Raw genomic sequence first — 14561 nt, forward strand, 5'->3', positions numbered from 1 at the left:
CGTATACAGGTGAACTGCTGACCCTCTTAAAGACCATAGTTTGGTGAATCATGAGGCTGGAAGGCCTAGGTCTGAATGCTGAACTTGCTGCACATGTGACTAGTTGGGCATCCCTTTGAATGCAAATGAATGATATTAAGGGACAGGAGAATTATGGCCATCTCCCACAGCCTTCACTTTACTCCTCCTGGAATCTGGTAACCATTAAAATGGAATGAGCACACCTTCCACATCATCGTTCCTCAATGGCATTGTCCTGTGGAAGCTTACCCTCATCAGCATCTTCAGGTTCCTGGTCTTCATTCTCCGATGAGCTCTCACCCTCTTCCATTTCACCCTCTGTGGCAAAGGATCACCCCTTTGCAGCACCACGTTGTGAAGGGTGCACCCCTATCTGGGGTGTATGAAATACCCCACTGGCACAGTCCAAACAGTGGAAATGCATTTTCAGAACACCAATGGTCTGCTCGAATAGGAACCAAGTGAAGCTGTGAGCTATGTTGTAACTCTCCTCTGAAGCATTCTGAGATTGACGCACAAGTGTCATGAGCCGGGGTTTCAGCGGGCACCCCTTATCCCCAAGCAGCCGTCCATGTAGACATTCAGGCCCTTTGAATATCTAGGGCGCTTGAGAGGGATTCAGGATGTATGAGTCAACTCCCAGGGTACTTATCACAAATGTGCATTATGTGCTTCCATTGACAAAATGATAGCCTTTATGGTTGATAAATATTAGGGGCCGCTGCCATGGAGCCCTTAAAGCCACGTGGCTGCAATCTATTACACCCTGCACACTTGGGAAGCCTGAGATAGCTAAAAAGCCATTGAATCTCGCAGCCTGGCTATCTTCCTCGAGTGCAAACCTTACACACAGTGATGTGCCTTGCTGCAGAGGGTGTCTGTGACCTCTTTAATGCATCTATCTGTAGCAGACTGTGGAATGCTGCACAGGCATGGAGGCACTGCTGCCTCACAGTGCCAGGTACCCGGGTTCAATTCCCAGCTTGGGTCACTGTCTGTGTGGAGTTTGCACATTCTCCCCGTGTCTATGTGGGTTTTCTCCGGTTTCCTCCCACAGTCCAAAGGTGTGCAGGTCAGGTTTATTAGCAATACTAAATTGACCCTAGTTTTGGGGGAATTAGCAGGGTAAAGATGTGGGTTACGGGGATAGAGTGGATTTGTCATCAGTGCTGGCTTGATGGGCCGAATGGCCTTCTATACTGTAGGGATTCTAGGTCCCTGTGAATCACTGGAACAATCCACAGGCAAAGAAATTGAGCACAGCAATCACATTCAAGGCCATTGGCAGGGGCTAGCCTTTGACTCCAAAGAGTATTGTAGCCTCCTGAAGAACGTGGCAGATGTGATCGATCGGAGCTTGGAACTAGCGCAGATGTGCACTCATCTGCAAATTGAGTCTTCTTTTGTATACCCTTGGTCTAGTGAGCTGCCTTCTTGTTCTGGGCCTATCTGAGATGTAACATCCAAACTCCAGAGATTGGAGAGGTTTGAATGGCATTTACGACCTGACCTAGTTCAGTGCTCCAATCTTAGATTTTCCATAGTCATTAACAATAAGTTGCTTATGATTGATGGCTGGATGCCCTTTAGGCTGTTACGAGTGTCAATTCTGGAAATTACACAGAATGCTTTCATTGATGGGATACCATAAAAGCAGCACCTGTGCTTACTTAGCACTTCCCCACATTCCCAAATTTCACGTTCCTTTGTGTTAATGTTGAAATGCAGTATCTGTGGCGTTAAGTGCAGCAAACAGCATGGATTCCAACGGCTAACTTCTCAAGGAGGAACACCTCCTTGCTCTTAGCCTGGCCTCCATTTAAATGTTGTGGCAACAAGTTTCAGTGTGCCCCAAGAAAGGGTCCCTTACTGCAGCAGTACATTCCTCCCACACGGCCTCAGATCCCTCCAGTGCAGCTTCACTTGTACTTTCGGTCTGTAATTGCACCATTACTTTGAGAATGTAAGATAGTGGTTCTTCACGAGTACTTTGAGAGCAGTTTTGATCCTCCCTCTCTCACTGTCAAATTCCTACATATTTACCTGGAACCTCAAGCTGAAGGTAGAGCCCCCTCCTATTATTCTCCAGCCTCCCCAGAAATACTGGATCCCATGTTCTTGTAGTTAACATTCCCACCCTCCCCCCTGAGCCCATCAATGTTTTTTTTAATGACTGTTTTTATTCAAGGTTTTTTATTTTACCACAAGACACAAGAAATCCCCAAAATCTAGTACAGTACAGAGTGATCATTATTCCTATATATATATATATACACAGAAATACCAGCAAATACTTATACAAATGGTTCAAAAACTGAAACCCAAGAATTAGAATCTGATACATCAAAACCAAGATTGAATGCAAACAGTAATGCACATTAAATTAAGGCTTCCCTCATCCCAAAGTTGGGAGCACGTCAGTGGAGGAATATCAAACAAAAATATTTTTTGCACTATAACAGGCAACAAATGTCTCTGTGCTCATATATCATACACCCTTGTCAGGATAAAAACAAAATCACAAAATCAGGAATATAATGTCAAGGGAACAAAGTCCAGGATTAATGATGAATTTCAGGATAATATAACCATCCATGGAGCTTGAAGAGGACAAAGCCATGACAGATCATTGAGCAACATCCAGGATCCATCCAGAGTTTCACTGAAGTCTTTGCATCTCCACCATGTCATCATCCCAAAACCCTGGCAAAGCGAAACCTAGGCCCCAACGGGCAGTGAAGATCCGTCGCATCCGGCCGTCTCTAGCCCTTCTCAACAAACACCGAGGACAAGACAACGTAAGACCAGTAGTTAGAGTTTTTGACTGACCCCAGGCCTCAACAACCGGATACAATGTGCTCCACCCAACTCAAAACACCCAGCCTTCAAATGAGACTGTGAAAGCATGGCGGCCAATTATCAGATTCATCCAGAAATTCTTCCCCAGTTCCCCTCGATAGATTGGGCAAAAAGATACTCCTTCCCCGGCCCATCTCCCCGAATCGCCCAGGATATTCAACATATCATAAAGCACTATTTCCAAGGACTGAAGACGAGCCCCCACCAAGGAAACTGCCCTTTGTTCTCTTAAGGATACCTTGCAGTTCATCACTTTGAACACCAATAATCTATTCTGGGGAGCCGAAACGGTCATCCACAACTAAACTCACAATGGCAACCATCATCTCAATGCCTATGGCATTGCTGAAGTGTAGGCCGTCTCACCAGCGAAACTGCCACTGTGAATTTAGCCACAACCCGGCCGTCTCTGACCGCCTCAATCAAACAAGGATTTTCGTGACTTAACCTGGCACCCCATCACCAAAATTTAGCCAGGAACATTGTACAGATTATACACATCAGGATCAAATAATTATAGGTAGTGCATCAGGATAAAAAAATTTTTTAAAGATCACAGAGCTCTCAAAAATGCAGCTGCTTCCGTGCTTACATCATGTGACCCCTGAGCCCATCAACGTTGACTTGTTCATGCCCATGTGGCCCTTGACCCTCCCAATTGAGAGGTCATCTACAGAAGAGATTCCCCTAGCCTCCCCAAAACTATGTTTTCCCCATATGCAGGTTGCACATGCCTCCCATAACCATTAGCATCCCACTTGCGACCAGTACAGAACCAGATAAGCAAATGGACCTGGATCTGAATACCAAGCTGTGCATTAACCCATATGAGCGTAGTTCTCTTGCCCCTCCCTGGAATGGGAGTATAACGTGGGTACGTAGCCCTGCAGCATGGGCTGTTGCACCCCAAGACTGTCTTTAGTCTCATCCCTGACTGTGAGCCCAAGGAGGGTCTCAACCCTCTGACTTCGACCTGTTGGCTGCAAAATAAGGACATTGACTTTTAATCAGACAACCATTGCCCTCATGACTGAACAATACAATGGTTCATTTCCCATCCAACACCCCCTTTTTTTCATGAGTCTCAGTGTGACTCAATCCTCGTGTGCCATATTAACAACCTCCCCGACCCCTTTTCTAATCCAGAGTCTACATGTATTCCCTCCCATTCATACTTGTAGCATCACATCCACCTGCTATTTATCAGCGTCTCAATTTCCCTTGTCGGATTACAGCTTCCCACCTGTCATCTCCCTCTGCCTGCCATTATTCCCCCTCCTCTTCTAGCCCCTTGGGAAACCTTCCTGCCCTTCTGCCTTCCATCAATCCTCCTCCCCGTCAACCCCTTTCAATGCCTTCCTGCCTCTTTGTCCACCGCGTGCCTGTTAGCCTTCACCCAAGCCAAGCCGAAATGCTGGTCTCTGCCTGAACGTTCAGCCCTGCTTCAGCACCATTGCACAGTGCTGTCCTTCTGGACTATGGAGGGGCAGACCAACCCTACACCTCCAGCAGTGTGACATTCCACTGGCATCACAAAAGCTAGCACAGTGAATGTAGCACTCATCTCAAAGTCATAAGCGAAGTGAGGTCCAACCACCACACACCACTATTTTTTAAACATGAATCAGACTGGCATGATCTGCCACTGGCATGACAAGATTGGGAAGTGGCATGTGATTCTGGCGAGCAGCAGATTTGATGAGCATTCATGAGAAGGCGATGAATGCAAATGCCAGCCTTGTCAGTAGTCAGCAGGATATCCGACTCACCATTAACCCATCGGGAGAATTGCAAACTAGTTTCATACCAATGGGATTCCGATTTTTTGGCTCCTGCTGGATTCTCCAATCCCACCCACTGTGAAACTAGTTGTCATGGCCCACATTGGAACCAACAACATAGGTTGAACTAGGAAAAATATTTTACTGAGAGAATTTAAGGAGTTAGGTTCCAAATTAAAATGCAGCACTCTGGATTGTTACCTGAGCCTTAGGCTAACTGACAGAGTAAAGCAGATTAGAGAATTAAACAGGTGAGTCTAAGAATAGTGTGAAAAGAAAGGGTTTTATTCATAGGACACAGGCACCAGTGCTGGTAGAAGTGGGAGCTTTCCAGTGGGATGTGCTCCAGTTAAACCAGCCTGGGGCTGTGTCCTGGCAAATCGTATAACTAGGGCTGTGCTTAGACTAAAAGATAGTGGCAGTGTCCAGGAGAAAGGAACGGTAGCACAGTGGTTAGCACTTTTGCTTAGCTTGGTCACTTTCTGTGTGGACCCTGCGCATTTTCCCCGTGTCGGCATGCGTTTCCTCCAAGTGCTCCAGTTCCCTCCCACAGTCCAAAGATGTGCAGGTTAGGTTGGTTGGCCATGCTAAATTGCCCCTTAGTGTCAGGGAGACTAGCTAGGGGAAATGCATGGAATTGTGGTCGGTGCAGACTCGATGGGCCGAATGTCCTCCTTCTGCACTGTAGGATTCTATGATTCTATGAGATTTAGAAATCTAGAAAGAAAAAGTGAGGCAATAGAACAGCACAGCAAATAGGTCAGCAGAGTGGAACTGAACAGGCAGCGATTAACAGTATTTATTAATCAGATCCTTGCAAATAACAGTGGAAAGATAAAAGTAACTTCTTTATATAAATAGATGAAGCACTTCCAACAAGATAGATGAACTGGTGGCATAGATCTAATCCCCATTACAGTGACATTGTTACAAGGTGAAAAAAGTTGGGAATAAATATTCCAGGGGACATCATATTTTGAAAAGAAAGTCAGATTGGAAAAGGAGGTGTGGCACCAATAATAAACATAGAAAATAAGAGCAGGAGGAGGCCATTCAGCCCTTTGAGCCTGCTCCTCCATTCATTATCATTGCTGATCATCTAACTCAATAGCCTGATCCTGCCTTCCCAACACATCATTTGATCCCCTAAGCCTCACATGCTATATTTAACTGCTTCTTGAAAACATAAAATGCTTTGGCCTCAACTACTCAATAAGAACTAGGAGCAGGAGTAGGCCATCTAGCCCCTCAAGCCTGCTCCGCCATTCAATAAGATCATGGCTGATCTTTTCATGGACTCAGCTCCACTTATCCGCTTGCTCACCATAACCCTTAATTCCTTTACTGTTCAAAAATTTATCTATCCTTGCCTTAAAAACATTCGATGAGGTAGCCTCAACTGCTTCACTGGACAGGGAATTCCACAGACTCACATCCCTTTGTGTGAAGAAGTTCCTCCTCAAGTCAGTCTTAAATCTGCTTCCCCTTATTTTGAGGCCACGCCCCCTAGTTCTAGTTTCACCTGCCAGTGGAAACAACTTCCCTGCTTCTATCTTATCTATTCCTTCATAATCTTATATGTTTCTATAAGATCTCCCTCATTCTTCTGAATTCCAATGAGTATAGTCCCAGTCTACTCAGTCTCTCCTCATAAGCCAACGTTCTCAACTCCGGAATCATCCTAGTGAATCTCCTCTGCACCCCCTCCAGTGCCAGTATATCCTTTCTCAAGTAAGGAGACCAAAACTGTACACAGTACTCCAGGTGTTGCCTCACCAGCATCTTATACAGCTGGAACATAACCTCACTGTTTTTAAACACCATCCCGCTAGCAATGAAGGACAAAATTCCATTTGCCTTCTTAATTACCTGCTGCACCTGCAAACCAACTCCTTGAGATTCCTGCACAAGGACACCCAGGTCCCTCTGCACAGCAACATGCTGCAATTTTTACCATTTAAATAATAGTCCATTTTGCTGTTATTCCTACCAAAATGGATGACCTCACATTTACTAACATTGTACTCCATCTGCCAGACCCTCGCCCACTCACTTAGACTATCTATATCCCTTTGCAGACTTTCAGCATCCTCTGCACACTTTACTCTGCCACTCATCTTAGTGTCATCTGCGAATTTTGACACACTACACTTGGTCCCCAACTCCAAATCATCTATGTAAATCGTAGACAATTGCAGTCCCAACACTGATCCCTGAGGCACACCACTAGTCACTGATCGCCAACCAGAAAAATACTTTACTGTAGTAGCAAATTCCACAGGCTGACCACTCTTTTGGTGAAGAAATTTCTCCTCATCTCTGTCTCAGACTAAACAGTCTACCTTGTATCCTCAGACTGTGGCCCCTGTTCTGGACTCCCTCACAGTCAGAAACATCCTTCTTGCATCTACCCTGTCTGCTCCTGTTAGAATTTTATAGGTTTCAATGAGATTCCCCCTCACTCTTCTGAACTCCAACGATTACAATCCTAACCGACTCAATCTCTCCTCAAACATCAGTCCTGCCATCCCAGGAATCAGTCTGGTAAACCTCATCAGATAAGGAGACCAAAACTGCATGCAATAATCCAGGCATAGCCTCACCAAGGCCCTGTATAACTGCATCAAGAAATCCCTGCTCCTGTACTTAAATCCTCTCATTATGAAGGCCAGCATACCATTTGCCTTTTTTACTGCCTGCTGCACTGTACATAGAACAGTACAGCACAGTACAGGCCCTTCGGCCCTCGATGTTGTGCCGAGCTTTGTCCGAAACCAAGATCAAGCTATCCCACTCCCTATCATTCTGGTGTGCTCCATGTGCCTATCCAATAACCGTACTGGAATAATATAAGGTGAGGACAGAACTTGGTTCAGAAGATTGGGAAATAAAATCAGTACGAGTGAAAATTAGGAATAAGGGTCAGAAAATGCTGGTTGGAGTGGTTTCTGGATCCCTAAAAACTAGTTATGCCATTGGACAGAACATTAATCAAGATATAATTAGAGTGTAAACACAGGCAATATAATAATTGTGGAGGTCTTGAATTTTCAGTTAGACTGGACCAATCAATATTGGCAAAGTTGATCTGGAAGATGAGTTTGGCTGATCTCTTCCTGGTATAAAATCCACCTCCCCACCTGTTTCCCATATCGCCTTATCCCTTTTTATTAGAAATATATCTATCTCCTTCTTGAAACTATTCAACAAGACTATCTATCAACCTTCCTTCATTACATAATACTAAATCTAAAATAGCCTGCTCCCTGGTTGGTTCCATAACGTATTGCTCCATGATGCATTTTGGTAGATCCAATTCAGGTAGGAGCTATAAGATAAATGGCAGAACCATCAGGAGCATAGACACACAGAGAGATCTGAGAGTACAGGTCCACAGATCTTTAAAAGTGGTAGCACAGGTGGAAAAGGTGGTGAAGAAAGCATTTGCCATACTTGCCTCCATTGGCCGCGGCATTGAGTATAAAAGTTGGTAAATTGTTACAGTTATATAAAACATTGGTTAGGCCACATTTCTGGCCAATTGTGATTGCCACATTACTAGAAGGATGTGGAGGCTCTGGTGGGAGTACAGAAAAGGTTTACTAGGGTGTTGCCTGGTATGGAGGGTATTAGCTATGAGGAGAGATTGAATAAACTGGGATTATTCTCCCTGGAAAAACGGAGGTTGGGGGGCGACCTGATAAAAGTTTATAAATGTATGAGGGGCATAGATAAGGTGAACAGTTGGAAACTTTCTTCCAGGGCAGAAATGACAATTACAGGGTCACAAGTTCAAGGTAAAGGGGGAAAGGTTCAGTAGAGATGTGCGAAGGAAGTTTTTTTTTACACAGAGGGTGGTAGGAGCCAAGTGAGGTAGTTGAGGCAGACATGTTAGCGACACTTAAGACTTATCTGGATAGACACACAAACAGGTGGGGAATAGAGGAGTACAGGGGGTTGATCCAGATAGGACAACATGATCGGCGCAGGCTTGGTGGTTCAAAGGACCAGTTCCTGTGCTGTACTGTTCTTTGAAGTTCCAGGTTTTTGACCCATAGAAGTGGAGGAATGGTGAAATAGTTTTGAGGCAGAATGCCATGTGATTTGAACAGGAACCTGAAAGTGGTGTTCCCATGTGCCTGCTGTTCTTGGCCTTCTATGGCGTAGGGAACACAACTTTGGATGATGTTGTTGAAGGAGGATTGGCGAGTTGCTGCAGTGCATCTTATAGACGCTACGCATTTGTACTACTGTGCGACAGTAGTTGAGAGAGCAAATAATTAAGGGGTGGATGAAGTGCTGATCAAGCGAACTGCTTTGTCGTAGATGATACCTAGCTTCTTGAGTGTTGTTGGAGTTGTACTGTTTGAGGTAAGTAGAGAGTATTCCATCATACTTCTGATTTGTAGAATCCATTTCCCCTCACAAAGTCAGCAACATCAAAGCTAGAAACCTCCAATCTTCGGAGTTTCCACTTCCAAACTCTTATGTTGCAGCTACAGGGTTGGTGTGTCTGCTAAATACAACTTGTGTACAGTACCTGGGGATCCAGGAAAGGATTGTGACCTGAACATCTGGAAAATACTTTTTGTGTTAAGTACAATCCTTTCACAGAGTGCTATAAATATGTATCTATGTTTATTTCAGGCAACCCCCTAGGATACAGCAAAATACTGAGGATGCTGGAATCTGAAACTTAAACAGAAAATGCTGGAAAATCTCAGCAGGTCTGACAGCATCTGTGGGGAGAGAGTAGAGTTCTGACAAAGGGTCATCTAGACTCAAAACATTGGCTCTATTCTCTCCCCACAGATGCTGACAGGCCTGCTGAGATTTTCCAGCGTTTTCTGTTTTTGTTGCCCTAGGATACTGCAGTAGTCACTAGATTTTCCAACATGTTGGAGCATATAGGTGCCCAAGATGCATTTCTGTTGGAACTGCTCCTGCCTCCCTTATCAGATAGTTTGCCAGAGTCAACAGGGAGGTAACCCCGACAAAACTACCAGTACTGTAAGTCTCTAAAATGCCAGAGTCATTCTGTCTCATGGCAGAAGTTAAAATAATGGTACAGATAACATAAAATGTAAGTAAGAATAGAAAGTGTTAGACAAGTGACAATTTTTACTTACCTGGCCCTCCTCGAGTTCCATGCTATGACCTCTGCTGCTGAGTTCTGCTAGTGCCTTTTCCTCAAGGTCTTTCCACACTTTATTCACATCTTCAAGATCTAACTCCAGTTCCTTCACCGCCTGCTGGTGAATGTTGTATTGTTTCTCACTGCTCTTAAGAAATTTCCTAGCTGCCTCCACCTTCTTCATATGGTGCCTTGTGTTCTCCTTGACTTTGATGTAGCTGGGTCGCTTCTCATTCAGGTTAGAGTCATGAACTCTGGTAATGTGATAATAAAATTAAATAAAATTCATTAATTCCATGGCCAAAATAAGACCAATTTTAATTGGCCATATGTAATGGGAGGCTTGAAAACAAACCTAACTGATCTTGATAAAGTGGAATCCACACAGCAAATTAAACTTTAGCCAGACATAGAAGATTCCAAAAATTATGAATTCTCATTGAAAAATTTTCATATAATGCAATGTATGACATTAGGGCCAATTTCCCTCACTAATGAAAATTGATGCATGTGGCTTACTCAGACTGATCCTGCTGCCTCCTGAGGATCGCAGTCTTGCTTTTCTGAATAGGTGGGACAAACACCAAAACGCACCAGAATCCTTCTTCGAATATGGAGATCAAACCCAAGGGCATCATCAAGGTCCAACTACAATTTAACCAGAGCTCTGCAAGGAGAAAGCAATGTGACTTGCCCTTTTGGCCAATCTGTTGGCAAAGAGCAGTTGTTGCAGAAGAGACCCAAAAAAGGAAATTCATTTTTCTTTAAAAAATACTTTCTTTGTGGAACTGCATTTCTGGGCTCCATAAACCTTAGGTTTCCTATGCCCCATCTATCCCTCCCCTAACCTTAACCATTAAACCCTTCTCCTGAGTGATAGGAGAAGTTCCTTTGAGATCTCTTATGAAGGGCCCCTCATATCTGAAATTCCATTGCCATCCATCAGCAACAGCTACTGGCTGTGTTCAACAGAATGACTGGATCTATGCAGAAGCAGCCTAATAAATCTCTTGACCCAATGGCTGTCCTAAGTCTATTCCACAACTGCAAAGTTAAAAATCAGGATTGTCACATGCTATTTATAAACAATGGATTTTAATCATCACAGGATGGGAAAACAAAAATATAAGCCTCAAATGAGAATGTCAAATCGTGAAATAGTCAGAGTAATGGAGTGAAAAGCTGAAATACAAAAAATATAAATTAACATCTGGTCAGATAAGAGATGCAGTCCTACATTTTCTGCCATTCGCAGCCCATTTTAGCATTATAAATCTGGTGGTAGGAGTGGAAATAATGAGTTCCACTGTACATCGTACAGTATTCAGGGGTTGGCAGTGACGTATGACAGGCTTGTCTAAAACAGGTGGGCAATTCATTTTACTATTCATTTGGTAGTAGCAGTGTTCAATACATTGGGGGAGCGATTCTCTGACCTCGCTGCACCTGGTGCAGATCTGGGAGAATAACATGCGGGCCTAAAAATTGGAGTGACCAGAAGAATGCAAGTCCAGTGAAGAAAGAGATTCAATGACTTGATAAAGTCTTTGAAAGGTGAGTGGCATATGAAACCTAAATGACAAATCTTTAACTATGAACACACATGCACGCACTTGAGCTGAGCAGACCGAATGTCGATAGTTTTCCTTAAATTTGTCAGATCAAGAGACCAACTTCATGACTAAAGCATCAACAACCCTAACGTATGGGCACAATAAAGCAGGGGACATCACTGGGGAGCACAACCTATAAGAATATCATTCTGGAAGGGGTGAGGGAAGGCTCATTTACTCATAAATCTTCCTCCCCTTATTCAGTAGGAGAGAGCCCGTTATACCAGGGAAATGTCTCAGATATGTGGTGGTGCACTAAACTCCACATTCAGACCCCGATCAAGAAGACAAAGTAGGAAGTTGTGAGGGTACCGTTGCATCAGGTTGTGAATAACAGACATTTTGACAGTCTTGTCTTCAGGTGAAAGGCATGGAAGTCACTCCTGCTCAATGCAGGCTGTGACTAAACTCCCACTCTTATCAATGGGATTGATGTGCTGCGGCACCTGAGTGGGCCAAGTCCCCATCACCACTTCCTTGTGTTTTCCATAGGAACAGCTCTGGAGAAGAAGAATGTTCCAGTCCAGTCATCACCAGATTCCATGGTATCAGTTCTCCATTCCTTCCAACAGGGCATATACACCACTACTCTGGATCCAGAAACATTGTGCTGAGAAGGGCATAAAGAGTGGGCCTCTCAGTAGCAGTGAATGCTCAGAGTCACTGATGGCTCAGAGATACAAGGGTGCAAGTGCACCAGCCTCTGGAGGAATTGTGGGGAGGCAGGTTTGCTGTTGTATCATGATGGCCTTGTTGGTGGTGGAAACCCCGTTGTGTTTTTGGCTGGAAATGGTATTCGGATTTTGTGCTTGTTGGATTATTTCTCTCTTTGATGGTGAGTTAGAGTCATCTGTTATAAGAGCTGAGAGATGCTCAAGTGAAACACTACTGAATTAGCGTGGCTCTTGCTCTTGCAACCATGCCAGCCTGCCAATTGCCTTGAGCATGGCTTTAGCAATCTTCCTCTAATGCTCTGGGCACTGGTTCCTTCTGGAGCATCCCCTCCACTGTCCTCTCCCTACTCCTCCTAATCCTCCTCCAAGGTATAGTGATGTTCTAGGTCTTCCATTTCATCCATCGCCAATCCTTTTTGTATATGTTGTGAAATGCACAGCAGATGAACAAAATACGAGACACCTTGGTTGGCTCACACTGGAGTGCACAACTTGAGTGGTCAAGGCAACAGAAGTGCATCTTCAAGATGTCCATGGTTTCATCGATTCAAGTTTGTTAGCAGATGGTTTTGGTTGTCGCTACTTCCCAAGGGGATAACTCTTATCCCCAGCAGCCACCCAAGTTGGCTTGCGAAGTTGTGACATCTGTAATTCTCAAAATTGCAGACCGTATAAGATGTGCTTCCTGTGGTCACAGGCCAATTGAACAATCAGTGGGTCAAAATCTTTTCTGTTCAGGAATCTGGTTGGTTGGTCTGCTGCTGCTTTGATAGATAAACAGGTATCCCATGGACATGAGAGAATCCTGTGATAGTGGCAAACTCCAAAGGCCTCTGTGACTATACTAGCCCATTTGTTTTCAAATCAACACATTCCTCCACTGTCCAGAATAGTGCATCCATGACTTGCCAAATGGCATGAGCTGCTGACTGCAAGATGCCACTCAGGTCTCCAGTTGATCCTTAGAACCCACATGTAAAAATATTTAAGGCAACATTGAACTTAAATAAAAGTTTATTTATTAGTCACAAGTAGGCTTACATTATCACTGCAATGAAGTACTGTGAAAAGCCCTAGTCACCACGTTCCTGTGCCTGTTCGGGTGCACAGAGGAAGAATTTAGCACAGCCAATCCACCTAACCAGCACATCTTTAGACTGTGGGAGGAAACCGGAGCACTCAGAGGAAACCCACGCAGACACGGGGAGAATGTGCAAACTCCAAATACACATTGACCCAAGCCGGGAATCTAACCGGGTCCCTGGCGCTGTGAGGCAGCAGGGTTAATCACTGTTCCACTCAATAGGTGTCAGGGAGCCAGGTTCAATTCAGGGTTTGGGTGACTGCATTGATTTTGCACGTCCTCCACATGTCTGTGTGGGTTTCCTCTGGGTGCTCTGATTCCCTCCCACAGTACAAAGATGTGCAGGTTAGGTGGATTGGCCATGTTAAATTGCCCCTTCGTGTCCCAAGATGCGTGGGTTAGATAGATTAGCCATGGTAAATGTGTAGGGTTACAGGGATAGGGTGGGGAGAGGGCTCAGGTGACATAAGCTGTCAGAAAGTCAGTACAGGTTTGTTGGGCCAAATTGCCTCCTTTTGCACTGTAGGCATTCTATAATGACTGTTGCAGGTAGGGGAATGGTGTGGGGACCCTGAGAAATCAGGTCATTCTGGACCAGAGCACAAATGTCCAATCTGCCTGCATCAGCGCAGTCTCCGACTGGTACTCCGTCATTTGCAAGTAGCAAATGGACAGTACGCACCTTGACAAGTAGCACCTTCTTCCCCTTATAGTGCTTCTCTGGCCTCCTCTCAATTAGGAGAAAGCATCTTCCGAAGATCCTCCTTTCTATTTTCACTAATGCCAAAGTAGCCTTCTCTCATCTTATCTGGGATTTGTTTGTTCATCAGGGTTTCCTCTATCAACCTCTGCCATTAGAAATCAGCCTCACATCACTCGATGGCCCCCACCACTCACTGCCTACAAATGCAACCCCTCAGTATTCGTGATGCTAACTCTATGTCACTGGCTGAGCAGCTAAGCATAATTTTTTGCTTCTTAAAAATGTGACCAATGCATCCATTAGCACTCATGACTCCCTATTTCAGTGGTTCCAAAGCTTTTTTCACTGGGCCGCACTTTTGGAATAAAAATTTGCTCGCACCACACCGAATTTTTTATTGATAAGAAATACATTCAAAAACAAAAAAAACCAACTCCGAGCAGTGCTTGATTCATAACATAGAACACAAGTACTTTATAATATGATCATGGGACATCGTCCTCAGCATCACTTGATGCTCTTGTTCTCACTTTGGAAAAATATCTATCCATGTTTGATGCACCATCAATTACGAGGACTCCAGCGAGTGAGTGAAAATAACAGGCTTTTAATCGCAAAGAACTGGAACACACCCTTGTAGCTAACCTGGCCCAGACTGAGGCAAGGAGGAGGAACCATCACCTTTATACCTC

The 14561-nt window shown here is 44.4% G+C and overlaps 1 protein-coding gene across 1 annotated transcript in view; it reads right to left on the bottom strand.

Moving 5' to 3' along the window:
* LOC144498648 (structural maintenance of chromosomes protein 1B-like) overlaps nt 1–14561 on the bottom strand; it is a 139057-nt gene that overhangs the window by 104536 nt on the left and 19960 nt on the right. Inside the window, exon 6 of the mRNA XM_078220093.1 lies at nt 9791–10049. Coding sequence (XP_078076219.1) covers nt 9791–10049 — 259 coding nt within the window. The remainder of the gene's footprint in view (nt 1–9790; nt 10050–14561) is intronic.

This window comes from Mustelus asterias, chromosome 9 (assembly GCF_964213995.1).
Source record: "Mustelus asterias chromosome 9, sMusAst1.hap1.1, whole genome shotgun sequence".
Lineage (NCBI taxonomy): Eukaryota > Metazoa > Chordata > Chondrichthyes > Carcharhiniformes > Triakidae > Mustelus > Mustelus asterias.